Source organism: Astyanax mexicanus, chromosome 5, assembly GCF_023375975.1.
Source record: "Astyanax mexicanus isolate ESR-SI-001 chromosome 5, AstMex3_surface, whole genome shotgun sequence".
Taxonomy (NCBI): Eukaryota; Metazoa; Chordata; class Actinopteri; order Characiformes; family Acestrorhamphidae; genus Astyanax; species Astyanax mexicanus.
In genome coordinates, this window is record NC_064412.1 from 28934241 (window position 1) to 28952761 (window position 18521).

The 18521-nt window shown below is 38.3% G+C and overlaps 1 protein-coding gene across 1 annotated transcript in view; it reads right to left on the reverse strand.

The window, feature by feature from the left end:
- LOC103031728 (alpha-1,6-mannosylglycoprotein 6-beta-N-acetylglucosaminyltransferase B) overlaps positions 1-18521 on the reverse strand; it is a 240802-nt gene that overhangs the window by 21313 nt on the left and 200968 nt on the right. The window contains exons 10-12 of the mRNA XM_022664078.2: positions 15195-15328; positions 12870-13000; positions 9362-9367 (exon numbers count right to left, since the gene is read on the reverse strand). Of these exons, the coding sequence (XP_022519799.2) occupies positions 9362-9367; positions 12870-13000; positions 15195-15328 (271 nt within the window). The remainder of the gene's footprint in view (positions 1-9361; positions 9368-12869; positions 13001-15194; positions 15329-18521) is intronic.

Here is an 18521-nt window from a genome sequence, read left to right on the forward strand (position 1 = left end):
AGTTTGTTTCACTGGTCCAAATCAGTTGAAGAATTTGTTTACTTGGAGTGTTTTCTCCCTCTGTTTGGTTTGGTTTCACACAGGCATAAAACTAAACGCAACAAAATGCATACCAATAAACCAGCGAGCACATTCTCTCCTCTGATTGGTCAGAGCTGTCTGGCATGGGAGCAAGAAAGTAAATATAGTTAGAAGATTCTGTGTTCCAGTGCATACAGTATATCTGTGCAGTGTGAGGCTGCTTTAACACAAAATGTTGAAAATTAGCCGCTAAGCTTTCAAACCAGTGTTTTCAATGGGATGTGCAGCACAAATGTCATGTAATAAACGGAGTGTCACTGCTGCAACCAGTGAACACTGCACAGACCGTGCACAGTGTGTAAACAGCATGAAGCAGCATTTGTTCATAGCAGTATATCACGGAGCATAAACAATGACATATATACAAATAAATAAATATATACAAAAATAAATATACTGCTAAAAATAAAGGTTTTTATTCAAATCTGTAGTTACTGTATAATATGACATTATTTCATGACACTGACCCGTAGAGCCCTTATACAAGCACACAGGTTTGGACCACTAATCAAAACTTTTTGGTTTTGGTGAATACCCCTGGAACCAACATGATACTTTGTTTAGAGCTTAGATCTGGCCCAAAACATCCAGCCCGACCCGGCCTGAGCCTGTGCGCGTTCTGCCAGAGCCCGAATTAATCCTGACATTTTCTTTTAGTAAGTAGCGCGTTAAAACTGAGCTTTTAAAATACATTTTTGGGCTGTTTGAATGAGCAAAGTCTGTTTGGTGTTAATTAACATTGCAACACTGAAGAAGCATAGACCTATTATTTAAGAAGAACGTTTATTAAGAACAGATCTCCGAAAGATTAAAACTTTCTGTAAATTAGGCTACAAGATGATGTCGGGATGACTTTCCTCTAATCTAATATAATTTAACATGGTTTAAGAATAGAAAATAAATTCTTATCAACCAATTTTTTTTATATTGAGCTTATAGTCTATGTGCAAAAACACACACGAAAAAAAAAAAAAACAGTAATAAGTCTATTTGCACTGCACTGCAAATCAAGAGCGTTATACGGACAGGTGGAGTGTGCACTGTTCGATTTGTTAACTTACTGCTATACTGTGATTATGATGCCATAGCTTTATATAAAATAAAAATAGCTTTAAAAAACTGATGCCTACAGTACAGGCCAAAAGTTTGGACACACCTTCTCATTCAATGCGTTTTCTTGACTATTTACATAGTAGATTCTCACTGAAGGCATCAAAACTATGAATGAACACATGTGGAGTTATGACCTGGCCTCCACAGTCACCGGACCTGAACCTAGTCGAGATGGTTTGGGGTGAGCTGGACCACAGAGTGAAGGCAAAAGGGCCAACAAGAGCTAAACACCTCTGGGAACTCCTTCCTTCAAGACTGTTGGAAAACCATTTCAGGTGACCACCTCTTGAAGCTCATTGAGAGAATGATGCCAAGAGTGTGCAAAGCAGCAATCAGAGCAAAGGGTGGCTAATTTGAAGAAACTTTTGTGAAGTACATACAGTAACTCTACATGTGTTCATTCATAGTTTTGATGCCTTCAGTGAGAATCTATAATGTAAACAGTCATGAAAATAAAGAAAAAAGCATTGAAAAAGAGAAGGTGTGTCCACATTTTTGGCCTGTACTGTATGTCACAGACTGTTTTCTTGAGCCCGACTCATTCTGAACTCTAACTTTGTGGGTCAACACAATGGAAACATTTGAAACTGCCTGTCTACTGACGTTAGAAACAACTGTGGAAACAACAGAAGAAGATCAATTCTAGGCCTCAGAAGTTCAGTAGCACCACCAAGACAGACCACCGCTGATTCATGAATCACCAAGCAGATTCCTCAGGAAGGACCACCGCTTCTCCTTTCAAGTCACTCACCCTCAAATGCCGAGAAAGACCCACCCGTTTAGCCCGTGGGTTAAGTCTCCAAACATTTTAAATGTCACCTGGCACCACATCAAAGCCACGGCTGCCCCCTCACACTGAACGCTCTCACTGTGACAAGCCCCCTGGCAGCCCTGCCACCGTGGCCAGAATGTAAAGCAGGTGGCAGCTTCTGGATCTGAGCGGCAGCATCATGTTCGCAGAAGCTGCTCGCATATTTAAAACGCTTCGCGAGGCGAGCCGGCCCTGTTATAGGGGGAGGGGGCGGGGCAGAGGTGGACAGATAGAGGGCTACTCCAGGGGGGACGGCTGCACAGGGGAGTCTACAGTCCTTTTTTCATCTGGCACAGCTAATTCAAATCCTCAGCTAATTACAGTATAGAAGCTTTCATGACTTGAATCATGAGCCTTAAAGCAGGGAAGAAACATAACTCGCCCCTCTGGGAGCATAGTGGGAACCACTGTACGTATGCACAGAAATACATTTACTGGACTGTGCTTTGAAGGAAGCAGAGCCTGAGAAGGAAAATCAAAAGCAATATTGAGTTGTGAATAAACACATAGGGCTCTTTTTTACACCCACACTGCGCTTGGTGCGTCACGATGTTCACTGCTATCTTACACCTCCCCAACAGTCTATTTTCACATCTTGTACCTGCGTCGTTTAAATAGCGAAGGTGCTTGTAAATATATCTAGGCTGGTATTGCTATCTCGGCAACAGAAGGAAAAGCAGATGCCAATCGTTAGGACGTTCATTGCTAGCTTGGCACAGAATTGTCAACAGGTGCATTCCCAACGCTGTACAACTACGCTTGTTACATACACATGAAGATGCAGCAGTGCACAAACCCATAGCGTAGCATATGCCCGTTTGCAGCTATGCAAACTTTTACATCAACAATAAACAGAATGAATGAGCGTGAACCAGCCGCTCAGTTTCCTCTGCTCAGAAATGTTGAAAACGTCTGAGTAGCTGCGCCCCTGAAATAGCAATAATGCTATACAGTATATACAAAGCCATAGCTCACCTGGCTCTTAAAAGGAATTGCAAGTGACACACTGATTGGTTTATTGCATGTTGCACCCAAAACAAACATACTCATGATTAATTAAGAGATTAGTACATGACTTTTGTGCGCTTCGAGGTGCACAAGGCATACTTTACCCGTCGTTATGATAGCAAAGACACACTGTCACGCTCTAAATGAAAGTGCATCAAATAGCATTCTACTCGTTTTATATTGGGGACAGGTCTGGCAGGGAGGCTGTCCATAGCATGGCATCTGTGCCTTTATGACAAGTACATTCAGAACAGCAGGTCCACTGGTTGTAGGACCTTATTAACAAATCACTGAGCTGTCAAAATGCACCCCATATCATGACACCAGACCTTCTAGATATCTGACAAGTGAGAACAAACCACTTATCTTGGTGCTGACCCCACAGTGCCTCCACACATGGACATGCTGATGAAATTGTAACTGTAACTGTAACATTTGACACCCTAATCTTGGTGTGTCACGATGCTCACTGCTATCTTACACCTCTTCAAAAGTCTATTTTCACACCTTGTACTTGTACGCCGTTAAAATAGCAATGGTGCGTGTGAATATATCCACACTGATAGGAGTGGTGGTCTGGAAAAGGAGTTTGTTCAGGTAAATCTCTGGCAACGGAAAGCAGATGCAAAACCATCAGACGTTCATTGGGAACTCCATATTCCAGAAACCCTCTAGCTAAGGACAATCTTGGTGTTTCTCTTTCTTTAATCTAAAGCTACATTGCCTGACCAAAAAAAAAAAACGTCACTAAAAAAAAGTGGTACAACACATTGTTATATTTTATTGGACCGCCTTTAGCTTTGATTGCTGCACAAATTCACTGTGGCATTGTATCGATAACCTTCTGTAATGTCCGAAGATTTATTTCAATCCAGTGTTGCATTACTTTTTCACCAAGATCTTGCAGCAGCATTGATGAGGGTAGAGTCTGACCGCTGCACAAAGCATTCTCGATTCCGGCACATCGCAAAGATTCCCAATGAGGTTAAGGTCTGGACTCTGTGGTGAACAATTCATGTGTAAAAAAAAAACATTAATGGAATAACCTGGTCTATATTCAGTATATTCAGGTAGTCAGCTGACCTCATTCTTTCAGCACATACTGAAAGACGCGTGAAGACACACGTGAAAATACACACCTTGGGCAAGGTGTAAGATCCAAAAAGTCCCAAGAAACCTTCTCACCTGCCTCTGCTGTGCACCTGTTCAGAGTGCTGTTTCCCTGCACTGGTTCAAATATATAATAAACATTCTCATAAAATGCCAATGTCAATGTCATGCCCTGCTAGTGAAGGTACAGGAGGGATTAGAACCACAGCCCTTTCACACATGAACACTGAAACATACTGTATCTGAATTAACCAGGGGAAAAGAACAGGAGTGAGCCTTTGCTGTGCGAGGTCAAAGTCTCCGTAGGCTTTTCGCATAACGAGATTTAGAGGCTTTCAGAGCAGCAAAAGAATTAGAATTAAGCCTCAAATATATCAGAACCATTTCATTTTTCTCTCAGAGACTCCCTTAACTAATGTTCCTGTTCTACCAAGGGAGAAGAAAACCATTTTACATGGAACAGCCTGGTGAAAAAAATATATATACTTAATTCCACTTAAAATATATTGAGAAATGTCTAAGTATGCTGTAAATATGCTAACAGATTTACGTACTCACTTAAAATATATTAAAAGGACATAAATATTATGCTCGCAACAAATGTTTAAAAAGAAAACTTTAATTATACTTTTTAAAAAGTGCAATATAGTGTATTTCTAAAATAGACTACTATGAAGTACACTTTAAGTTTAATGTAATTCAATATACTTCTAAAATACCTATTTCCAAATATATTTTTGTACAGTTTTAGCAAGTGTCTAACACACTTTTGTAAGTGTGTTAGACAGTAGTTCACTTAAAGTACAATGTATCATGAAAGTTTTTAGAAAATAAATTAAATTACTTTGTAGAACAATTGTAGTAAAATTGTAGTACAGTATATTTTAAAATATATTTTCCAAAAGAAGTTTACTAGAAGTGTGCTACTTACAAAAGACAGGAACAAGAAGCATATTTATACTCTAATGTAAAACTATTTAACATCAATTCTTAGTACATTTCTAATACATTTCTAATCTTTAACTATACTGATTAATAATGTGGCTACAAAGTACACGGGTTGGACAATGAAACTGAAACACCTGGTTTTAGAGCAAAATAATTTATTGTCCCGACGGACAGTTCTGGTGGAAACAGAAGAGTTGAGGTGCACATTGAATTCTGCCGTGATTTGAGCAGCCGTGGTTTTATGTTTTTTGGGTACAATCCGGGTTAGCACCTGAACATCCCTTTCAAACAGCTTTCTCTTGCATCCACAGTTAATCCTGTTGGATGTGGTTGGTCCTTCTTGGTGGTACGCTGACGTTACCCTGGATTCTCTGGCTCTTGATGCATCACAAAGACTTGATGTCTTGGTCACAGATGCGCCAGCAAGACGTGCACCAACAATTTGTCCTCTTTTGAACTCTGGTTTGTCACCCATAATGTTGTGTGCATTGCAATATTTTAAGCAAAACTGTGCTCTTACTCTAACTGAACCTTCACACTCTGCTCTTACTGGTGCAATGTGCAATTAATGAAAATTGGCCACCAGCCTGCTCCAATTTAGCCATGAAACCTCCCACACTAAAATGACAGGTGTTTCAGTTTCATTGTCCAACCTCTTTACACTTCAGTGCACTATAGCATAATAAAGCTTAGTCTAATTTTGATCTACTTTTTTTTCACTAGGGCACACAGACGATATATTGGAAAACGTTCTGCATGCTAACCAACCGGTAAGTAATTTCACAAAAACTGGAGGAAACTGGAAGAATGTTATGACTGTAATGGCCAAGGTGATACAGAACCAGCTCTTGCATGTACTGTATTCTCCTCTCCAGGGGGAGAAAAGGGTTGGTGGTTCAACTTGGTTCTCTGTTCTTCGTAAGGTCAAGCCAAAGTCCTCAAATACTCAAGTATACGATCAAGGCCCTAATATCGACTTCCATGAGCTACTAAGCTGCTTACACTCGTTCCATTGTGTGGCCTGTAGATGTAATTGGAGGCCGGGGGATCGATAGCTTCCTCTGCGAGGATTTTCCGAGCCAATTAGCAGATTATCCCCAGCACTAAATGCAGTGGACAGAAAGAATTAAAGCCAAAGGAAATGTTGCCCCGGTGAAACCGGGGGCTGAGGACACGGCGTCTCATTGGATGAGGTTACAGGAAAGACACATCCTTCGCTAATCGTCAAGACTGAACAGCATTCCACTGTAACCAACAGCACGATGAACGAGTGCCTCGGCCCGAGCTCGGGTTCAAAACACTCCCAAACCGGCCATCTAAAGCCTTAGCTAGAGTGGTGATTACTGAAGAGGAAGGCCAAGCAGAGCCTTTATAGCCTCGCTAATGAGAAAACAAAACAAGAAGAGCTCGCAAATGACCTGGTGGGAAACCGAAAGGCTTTCTGTTGCTTTATGTGATTATGCAAATGGATGTTCAGATACCTTTAACAACTGGCCCGAGGACACGATGAAAAAAAAAAAGAACTGATGGCTGAAGACTTTCATCATGCCTTTTAATAAGCTAGAAGAGATGTTTATCAGTGGAAGATTCTATTAATTCTATTAATATTATCAGTGAGCAAAAGAAAAAGCATAGAGTTTGACCAATGGACAATAATCCAAGTGCAGAATGTCTAAAGGGTGTTTTCACACATGTAGTTCGTTTCTCTGGTCTGAATCAGTTGATGAGTTCGTTTAGTTGGAGTGTTTTCTCCCTCTGTTTGGTTTGGTTTCACACAGACATAAATGTAAACGCACCAAAATGCACACCAATAAACCACATAAATATAATATATAATATTAATATAGGTAAAGTAAATATAGGGAGAAGATTCTGTGTTTCAGCGCGTATATCTGTGCTTAGATATATAGATAGATAGATACTTTATTGATCCCAGAGGGGAAATTCTAGAAATCATTGAACACTGAACGCTGAAACGCTGCGCTTTCCAACACAGTGTTTGGACGTGCAGCACAGATGTAATCATACACTGAAAAAAATAATGCGTAAAAAATGTACTTTCGCAACTTTCTGCATACTTTTTAAAAAATAAATACATTTAATTAAATGTAAATTTAAGTAACTTCAACTCGGTTTCAAGACTTAAATGTTACATTTAACTGTACTTCAGTCAATCCTTTTTTTTTAGTAAACTTTACATAATTTTTGCATACAATATTCAATATACAATATACAATATTTTGAATACAAATATTTACATCTCAAAGATTTATTTTGTAAACAACAAACATGTGTTGAGAGAGTGTAATATGTGTGTTTTAACTAAAAAATATTTAAATTTCAGGAATTATAATATATTATGCATCCTAAATGATTTGAGTAATATTGTATAAATGAAGTCATTGTAATTAGGTAATACTGTATGCAGAAATTAAGTAAAGGTTACCAAAAGAATGGATTGATTCAGCAAAAATAAATTAGGTAAAGTTTAATAAAAGAAAAGAAACTCAGTCTTAAACCTGAGTTGAAGTTACTTACATTTACATGAAATTAAATTTACTTTAAATAAACAAATGCAGAAACTTAAACTATAAGTAAATTAAAGTAAATTTTACTCATCATTTTTTTGCAGTGTAGTAAACCGAGTCACACGGCTGTGAGCAGTGAAGGCAGCACAGACCGCACGTGTAAACAGCATGGACACAGTGTTTGTTCATAGCTGTGGTAATTAGCGTTATCTGGCTGATATATCAGATTAAACTACGTCTTATCAGCAGTTTATTTGAAATAAATGGACTTTTATTGGATTGAGGCCGGATCATGTTCTCACCACAAGCGAACCGCTCTAGAATTCATTTGGGACCAGGCCGGTTCTTTTGATCCGAACCTTTTGATCAGTTTCTCTCTCTCTCTCTCTCTCTCTCTCTCTTTCTCTCTCTCTAAAACATATATAGTTCAATGTTTTTTTTAGATAGGTTGTATCATCTATTTAGTTAAATGTGTGTGTTTTAATAGTATTTTACACCTAAATACTCCGTTGGTTATGTGAATTTCGGAATATGTATGAAGATATTAATCACAACACATTTCTACATTTTTTGGGCATAATACTGGAAAAATACTATATTTCTATACTATATAGTTGAATCGATGTTTGCTGTTTAACTGAGCGTGCTGTTCCATGGGAGGCCTCGACAAAGGCGTTCTTTGAACTCATTGGTTAAGTTTTGCTTTGTGATGCTCTTTGAAAAAAAAAAAAAAAAACAATTGCAGAATTGGCTCCTTTTTTTCTCAGATCATGCATTTGTTCGTTTGTTCGTTATTCACTAAGAACGATCGTTTTCGGGAAACGCACCCATGGACTGTATAACAAAAATAGTTTTATGATAGTTCATATAATATAATAATCAAATCATATAATCATCACATATTATCATCATATATTAAATCAATCAAGAACATAAATAGAAAAGAAATATAAACACAACAGTGAAAAAAAAGAAATAATGAAAAAAGAAAAAGGTGAGAACAACTGGAGAGAAAAAAATAAAAAATAAAAACAGTTAGACAGGAGAGATAAAGTAGGTTCCTAATGAGAAAGGACTGTGATGAAGATAAAGGATCAAAGCTAGAAAATGATGGATAGAAACATGATGGATGGAAGACGTTGACGGAAAGAGGGCTCTGTGTGTTTAATAAGCAGAAAGGTCTCGGAGGTCTACGACTTGTTCCGAGCTCAGGTGCCAGCAATCTGCTTGGGTGAGTAAGAAAAGTGCTGAGTTCTGCAGGTTGTTGTTTGGGAAGAGATATTCAGCGGCATCATCGGCTTAAGCAAAGCAATCAGCGGCTAGAACCATAACTCTCCAATTACAGGCCCGCGGTCAACAGCACAGAAATCAATCCTCTTCCTCCTAAAAGCCAGAAACCCTCAGCTCTCTGACCCGTTTCACAGAGAACGCCTCCCTCCAGGGAGCTTATTGATCAGAGTAAACTGCACTGGAAGACGCCCTTAACCTGAGGCAATGCAAAGCAATGCTATAGAGAACCAAGCATCTCAATAAACTCACCATAAAAACAAGATCCCTACGCAAAACATGCACTGAATATAGCTCTCTGCCTCCAGCCACAGGACAGATACGTCTCCAGTGTGACAGTGGGGATAGATCTCAGTGAAAACGCTGTACTAGAAATGGATGAAATAAAGTAAATTCTGTACATGATCTGACTGCAAATCAGAACCAACCCTCAGAACAATCATGTGACCCAACAAGAGAGTAAAAAATGACTTACCTGAAGCTGCATCCAGGTCCACAGATCCATGATGGAGGAGACATGAGAACAGAGAAAATAAGAGAAAATATAAGAATAAAGAGAAGTGAAATGAAGAAAAACAGAATACAGAAGAAAGGAAAAAGAAGAGGACCAGATGAGTGGACAGAATAAGAAGACAAGAGAACAGAAGACAAGATAAGAGGACAGAAAAAGACAGAAAAAGAGGTAAAAAAGAAGAAGAAGGAAAAGAAGAAGAAGAAGAAGAAGAAGAAGAAGAAGAAAAAGAAGCGAACATAAGTGAAGTGTAAAAAAGATGTTATTCGAAAAATGAGAGAAAATGAACAAGAGCAATGAGACAAAAGAAAAGGGAAGAGAAGCAGGCATGAAAGATTAAAGAAGGAGGGAAAAGAAGAGGACAAGTTGAGAGAAGAAGAAGCAAAGAGGAGAGGAGACAATAAGACATAAGCGTAGACAAAAAGGAGAAAAGAGCAGAGCAGAGAAAACGAGAGTACAGAAAAAAAACAAAGACAAGTGAAGAGTAGAGAAGAGAAGATGTGATAAAAAGAAAAATAATGGAAAAGTTGAAAAAAAAAGAAGACAATAAGAAAAAACAAAACAGACGAGTAGAAAAGGGACGAGAAAAGAACCAAGACAGAATAGAAACAAATAGGGAATGAGAAAAGAAGAAGAAGACAAAGAAAGGAGATGAAAGGGGAAAAAAGAGAGAGATGACAGATGAGAAAAAAAGACAAGATGCAATAAAGTGAAGAACAAAATAAATAGAAGAAAATAACGAGAGGAGAATAAGAAAATTAAAAGAGAAGAAAAAAGAAGGGAAGAGAAGAGAGAAAAAGTGTAGAGAAGAAAAGTGAGAGATGAGAAGGCGTCAAAAGAAAAAAGAAGTGGGAAAACAGAAAGGGTGAAGAGAGACGTGAAGAGGTAAAAAAGAAAACAAACATGAGAGTAGAACAGAAGAAATAAAGGGAAAAAAATAAAAGAAGAAAAAAGAAGGAAAGAAGAAAAAGATGAGAAAATAAGAAAAACAGAAGAAAAGAGAAGAGAAAAGAGATGAAATAAGAAGAAAAGAACATAAAAGAAAATACAAGAGAAAGGAAAGGAGATGGGAAGAGAGGTGAATAGAAGAAAAGAGAAAAGAGAAGAAAGGAAGAAAAGAAAAGAGACAAAGAAGAGAAGAATTGCAAAGAAAATAGAAGAAAAGAGGAGAAAAAAAGGAAGAAAAGAAAAGATAAAACAATAAATGAGGACAATAAATGAGAAAAAAGAAGAAATGAGAAGAGCAGAAACAAAAGAAAAAATACAACAAAAAAGAAGAGAAGGGAAGAGAAGAAATGAGAAGAGAAAAAGTTAAGAAGAGAAAAGAGAAAATAAAAAAGAAAAGAGAAGAAAGGATGAGAAGAAAGGAAGAGAAGATAAGGAAAGAGATGTTAGACATTCTGCTCTTATATAAAGCTGAACACAATTAAAGCATGTCTGAGTTCCGGGCCAATTACTCTTTCTTGACAAGGCCTTAAAATAAGTGGATTAGTTTGGGTTTTCTTTGACTGGGTTCTGAATGAGCTCGGTGACTTTAAAAGAGCGTTCTGCACGCGCTCTGTGTGTCTTTGGACAATGAGAGATCAGCTCGTCTTCATCAAATGCGCTGGAGAGCAGCGCAGCACTTTGAAGAATGAAGCCGCTCTAAATGAAAGCAGAGCGTCAGTTTTATCTCCGTGTTCCTCAAACAGACAGACGTATCTCAGCCTGCCAGCCTCTGCTGCTCAATCTGATCACGCCTGAACCACAGCACACTGCTGAAGCTTCAACGCTGATGTGATCAGACTCACAACTTCATACCTTTCCTTTTCATTTGACTTAACACTGCAGGGTTCCTCATTAACGCATGTACACTGATTACACATAACATTATGACCACCTCCTTGTTCCTACAACCATTATCCATTTGTTTCCAAAGTGTTTCTCTGTACACTTTATTATTCTCTTAAAGCCCTGTTCTTTAGTGACCAGGACTCTACAAGACCACCACAGAGAGGGCAGTATTTGGGTGGAGGGTCATTCTCAGCACTGCAGGGACACTGGCATGGTGGTGGTGGTGTTAGTCTACCAGCAGGGTGTGCAGTGCTCTGTAGGCAGCATCCTTTAAGTCATTCAAATTCAAATATTCAGTAAAAAACAGTGTTAAACAAACCAGAATATGTTTAAAGTAAGAACATCTTGCTTAGATGACAGTTTTGCACATCTTGGCTGGATTTTCTCAATCAGCTATATGACGTACAGTCACCTGAAAGGGCTTTCAGTTAACAAATGTGCTAAACTGGGAGAGTTGGTATACAGTGAACAGCCCTATTTCTAATTCCTAAAGTTCTAATCTATGTTAAAGGAGAACTCCAGTGTAAAATGGATTTTGTTGTAGTAAAACATGATAAAGTACTTACTTACTTTGATGAATCGCACACCTCCGTTCTCCCACAGCACTCCGAGATCCAGAAATTTTAACAGTTTGTCCAAACACCCCTCAGACTGGGTGACACGTGGCATAATTTGCCCCGATAAATCGCTTTTTCCACCTTCATTCAGCTCAAAGTAGCTCCACACCTCGGCATTAAAACGAGGCATTAATAACTTAAAAAGTGCACAAGAAGCTTATTAAAACACACTGTATACATCCTATAACTCAAGCTTCAGCTCCGAGCGCCCCCATCACTGAACTGATAATCACTGAACTGATAATGACAGACATATATACATAGATTCTGCATAGCGTAGCAGCCGGCGCCAGGAGTCTATGTATATATAGAATCCATGTATATATGTCTGTCATTATCAGTTCAGTGATGGCGGAGCTCGGAGCTGAAGTTAGCATTATAGGAAGTAAACAGTGGTTTTAATAAGTTTCTTGTGCACTTTTTAAGTTATTAATGCCTCGTTTTATATGTCAGGGCTCTCCAGATTCTAGCAAGGAGGTGTGGAGCTACTTTGAGCTGGATAACGGTGGAAAAAGCGATTTATCAGGGCAAATTATGCCCCGTGTCACCCAGTCTGAAGGGTGTTTGGATAAACTATTAAAATTTCTGGATCTTGGAGCGCTGTGGGAGAACGGAGGTGTGCTAAATATCAAATGTAAGTACTTTTTTATCATGTTTTACTACAGCAAAACTACACCGGAGTTCTATTTTAACAGCAACCCAGAGAAGATCCCACCTAAATGCTTCAGTATTTGGGTTTGTTTAACACTGTTAAGTTACTACATGATTCCTTATGTGTTCCTTCACAGTCTGAACGACTTCAGTATTAATTTACAATGTTACAATGTGCAAAGTGACTTTCTCATTCTTTGAATCTGCTCTGTTTCAGTGTAGAGATCTTAGATCTCGGAAATCTTATAGCAAGCTACTATAAATGTGGGTCCAGGCTTTGAAGAAGATCCATACAGAACTGTCAGATCTTCAGTTGAACTGTTCCAGAGTAGTTTTTGGGTCAGCAGGGCTATTTACAGTGCTGTCCTCACCTTCCACATGCTGGCTTCCTTGCCGTACACCACCGCCATGTTCCTGACTTTGTTCTGCTGAATGCTTCGCTTCTCCGTCTTGTTCAGCTCCTCGGAGACGAAGCCCATGAAGGAGTTATCTGGAGTGTGAGCTGAGGAGAGGAGGGCAGAGGGTGAGTAAAGCTACAGAAGCAATCGAAAAAAATCAAGTCAAGCATATTTACTGTAAACAGCTCTGGATAAAAATGAAGAAAACACTTCATTTTCTGAATCAGTTTCTCTGATTTTGCTGTTTATATAATATTATCATTTAGAGCATTTATTTGCAGAAAATGAGAAATGGCTGAAATAACAAAAAAGATGCAGAGCTTTCAGACCTCAAATAATAAAAAGAAAACAAGTTCATATTCATGTTCAAGTATTAAGCGTTCAGAAATCAATATTTGGGGGAAATAACCCTGGTTTTAAATCTAAGTTTTCATGCATCTTGGCATGTTCTCCTCCACCAGTCTTACACACTGCTTTTGGATAACTTTATGCCGCTCCTGGTGTGAAAAATCAAGCAGTTCAGCTTGATTTGATGGCTTGTGATCATCCATCTTCCTCTTGATTATATTCCAGAGGTTTTCAATTTGACAAAATTAAATAAACTCTTCATTTTTAAGTGGTCTCATTTTTTTCCAGAGTTGTATGTTAAGTAACACTGAATGCGCAAAAACTGTAAATCTCCATTGGCTGTTAAATTTTGGTTCTGGGGCAAATCAGTGCTTCAGAACTACGTAACAGCACTTGGCAGTGCAAGGACACTAAATGGAAAAAGCATTGTGTATCACTGCTAAAAGTATTAAAAACAACTGTATTCTGCTTTTATTAAAGTAACTGTCTCTACCATCCATAATAAAATGATTTCTACTACCTCATCCCAACTCATCAATAACCCTGGGTTTAATTATAGTTTTATTGCATCTTGGTATGTTCTCCTCCACCAGTCTTACACACTGCTTTTGGATAATTTTATGCCTTTACTCCTGGTGAAAAAATTCAAGCAGTTAAGCTTGATTTAATGGTTTGTGATCATCCATCTTTCTCTTGATTATATTCCAGGTTTCCAATTTGGTCTAAGAAAATCTAAGAAACTCATCTTTTTTAAGTGGTCTTTTATTTATTTTTTCCAGAGCTGTATTTGTTTGTGCTCATCATGACTTAATTTCAATATGACAGCGTCCGGAGAACTACCTGAAGGTAAAGGTTAGCATTGGCTAAAAGCGCTATATTTTGGAATGTACTTACTCATAAGATTCATGTTTCACTACATCTCAAGTACATTTCACACCATTTTTTTCTTTATTGACTAGAGAAGTCTCCTTTTGATCTATAGTGATGCCATAATTCAAACTAACAAATAACCTTTAAACTGAACAGCTTACAAAACATCCCAGCTAACAGAATGCACACCATGACCCAATTTCTAACATGTTTTTTATCAGTGTTATTATAAGGCACTGCAGAGTTACTGCTCTTTTCAGGATAAATATGTCTGAAGAAGAGTTAGATAAGGGTTACAGTCACCCTTGAGAAGCTTGTAGTTAAGAGTTTTGCTGAAGGGCGTTGATGGCAGCGGTCAGAAGAAGGGCAGAGGAATTAGGACCTCCAGGCCCGGAGAATCTAAACCAAATCCTCTCCAGGGATTACTCACCACAGGAGAGGAATAAATGGAAAATATAATATGATTCTATATTTCCCATTGAGGGATAGTAAAACACACCCTTTAATGCAAAATTTAAATGTTAAAAATGAAGTGTGCTACAGTAAATTAGAATATAATCTCCATATATACATAGCTTCTGTTATTTTTCCTACTTTAACGATCTGAAAATGCATCATTTTCATCAGTTTATTAAAGCACCTGTCAGGAGTGTGCTAAAGATGCTGCAGAAACTGTGTGATTTGCTGTTGTTCCAAGTAAAATGTTTGTCTGTTTGTTTGGAGATATTTTAGTCAGCTCCTGAATACAGTAATAGAATACCAACTAATTAGGTACTATTTTATAGATACTATTTATACTAGCTTGTCCTCCTCCTAGTATAATATCTGGTCATCATGATCATTAATTATTTGATTTATACTCCACAAAACCTTTAATGATGTCCTCCTGTTGTATCTGACACTAAGACTTTAGTGGCAGATCTTCTAAAAAGTCCTGTTTGAAGTTTGAAATAGTTATTTCAATAAGTAATAGACTTATAAAAATGGTCTTAAAATCAGAAATGATAAATTTAGATCATGAATAAAAACAGTATATTTATTATATGTTTCAAATCCAGTCTCTATTTAAGCTGTACTTACGGAACATGGTCATGTACTGTCTGGAGTTGAGGTTCCAGTATCCCCAGTTTGTTCTGTAGCCGTGCAGGGTTGCATATTCCTCATGGTTGTAGGCCGGCTCCGTCCCAAATGTGTCTATTACTCGAATATGGCACCTTGCAAAACAAGAAAACAGGAAACAAAGATGGCATTAAACGGCTGGCATTGACTGGCCACTTTATTAGGAACCCTTTTTTCTTGTTTTTACACGTTGATGGTGTACAGCCAGCTCTAGAATACAGTTGGTAGAGATGGGACAGATCCAACCCAGTATTGGTATTAAACCCAATATTGATGGAGTTAACGAATCGGATATCAGACAAACAAAACCGATCCACTTACAGATCCAAATTCAAGTCCACAGGTTTTGCTGGACCATAAACTTGCATTTAGGGGTCATGAGAGACAAGAAACACTAAAGAGAAAGACAATAAAGTGAGTAACACCAGCGTACTGAGGGCTAGCGGTATGGCTCAATCTAAAATGTACTAGTTTAACTAGTTTAATCTGTGTAATAATGCACCTGTCAAGGTTTTTTTTTGTTTTTTGAGTTTGCTAAGCATGCTGCAGCAACCTCAGTCTGTTATTGAGTCAACTAGTGACATTAGCTGTTGTTTTTGAGTAAACTCTCGTTTGTTTGGAGATAATTTAGTCAGCTCCTGTGCACGAGGGGGTAGGAGGGGGTAGGGTGCTGTGCTTTCCTCCGAGTTTGCTGGCTAAAAGAAACAGAAGGTATCTTCACATGTGTTGCAGGAGTTATCGTATTTATTATGATTTACAACTATTATTGTCATTTTACAAGAACTTGTCCTATAAGTTCATGAAATCATTCATTTTTTAAAGGAAAAATATGTAACTAATTTTCAGTATTAAATGATAAAATGATCAGGATGTATCATCAGATATTAAGGAAACATGTTGAGTGAAAGCACTGGCAGCTCTTGTCAGCAGGGCTTCAGCAGTACGTTCCTATTTTAAGTGTGCAGGCCCGGGTTTTGTGTCAGTTTTGTCCTCTGACTCTTCCTGCTGCTCGTTCCCCAACACTAACTCCTCCCACCAAGGTTGCCAGCGAGTACAGCGCGCAGCACAGCAAAAGAGCAACTAGCAGAGCTGGTTCAGTTAAACCTCAGCTGCTACACAGCTTAAAAAGTCTCAAAAAAAGCTCAGTGACCAAAGAAGGAATATAACAAGAGTGAATACTGGCAGTGAGTTTAAAAGTTGGAGACTTAGAGCTCAAATAGACCACAAGACTGACCCAGAACTGCAGCTTTTCTCCTGAACAGGTAAGCTAACTGGCTAGCTAATTCAGTCAGGTACTTTCACGGAGCTCCCTCGGTCGGGCACATTGCGAAGCTCGCGCAGTCCGACACATCGCAGAGCTTTAGCTCTCCCTCGTGTAACATACAGTCAATATAACGCTAGATACGGGTTTTAGAAGAGTTTAGAATTGCTGTATTTCTCCTCTACTCTCGCCCGTACTCTGAGTTCTCTGCCTCTCCTACTAGTCTAAACTTTGTGTAGATTCAGCCTCCTGAATTTGGCAACCCAAATAAGCTTTGTGGCTGGGGAGGGGTGGGCGGAGCAGACTACTCTCTGTGGTGTTCTGAAATTGGACTGCTGTAGCCATTTCACACACTCGCTCTCAGTTCCGACAGAATGTATCTTTAACATATTTTAATTCTTTCAAAAAGTATCATATACTCCTTATAAAACAGAATAATTATTAATTTTACAAGAAACTGTCCTATAATTACATAAAATTTTACTTTAAAAAAAGTGTCATATACACAGCAAAATTAACAGTGTCAAATGAACTCTGTAAGAGTTTAATTTGACACTGTCCTAGATAACATATGTACAAATAACTCTACCAAAAGAGTTAAACTTTTAGAGTTAATTCAACGCCGTATGGAATCAATATATTAACCCTATGTAACTCTCATCAGTGTTAATATTTTAGAGTTAATTTAACACAGTAGGGTTGTAAAACAGGGTACAACAACAATTGTTCATTGCATTTTTTAAGGTTTGAATTTATTTTTGGATATTTACTAACTTTCACCTAAAAACTATACACCAGAGTATCTATAAAACACTATAAGAATATAGCTATACAGAATAAATTACCTTTTCATACTATCTAAGCTTTATTAAGAACAAGAGATACCATCAAAAACTGCCAAAAAAGCCATTATAACACAACAACTCCTGGATGGAGACCTTTATCCACCATCCAACCCAACCCAACACCAAGAGGATGAATTACGCTCCATCAAGGGAACCACCACAACTAAGCTAAACCACACACACACACACACACAGCAGAATCAAGGAGGTGGAGCCTGTTAGAGTTGAATGTTCACACTGTGATTTTAACACTTTGGATTTTACTGTGTACTCCTTATGAAACGGAGTGATAAGTCATTTTACAAGAACTTGTCCTATAATTACATGAAATCTTTCACTGATGTTTTGGAGATGCTATGAACGATGACTTGAGTAGACATCACAATTTTGCGCTTGTCTTATATCAATTTTTATGCTTCTGGACAATTTTATAAAAACATGCTCCTTACTAACAAATTCTCCAACATTCCAAGATAAGTCCATTTTACACATGCATTAACTCACAGTAAATCTGTAGTACTGTTTAATTGCAGAGTGACTTCTTTCTAATGAAAGACACTTGAATATAAACTCTATGAATATAAACGGCTTGTGAAAATTAAATCTCCCCTTTCAGATGTCGGCGAGCTCTCTATACTTCCCTCAATTTTCCTGAAAAAAAGGGATGTATTGTCGTTGGCTGAGCACACTTGTTCCCCACGCTATAATCTAAAGCCAGAATGACAGGTTAGGGATGAGACAGCTCAGCCACAATCGCTTCTTTCTATCCGGCATTGTGAGCAGCCTCATTCAACCCCGGCCGCTTCTGCGGCACAACAGCGCACAATAGACTGAGTGGAGGTCAATACGGGTCTTTGAAATCACTTCCAAATCAGCTCCGAGATTCAAAGAGCCTTCAAAACAAAGACACGCCGCATAGAGAAGTCATTTGGGATAAAGTAACAGCAGCATGGCCTTATGATGCAGGCAATCTCTACTGCAGATAAACCTTAACCCTTTAAAGTCACGGAGAGAGACAGTCGCCATCATAAAAGCATGTCGTAATGCTAGAATAAAACATTGTAATAATACATTTACATTACAAGCAACTGCTTAATGAACCATGTATGTAGGCATGTAGGTGTGTCTTTGGTATTGAGAGGGTGCAAAAAAAAATCCGACCTAATTGTAATGTACTCATTC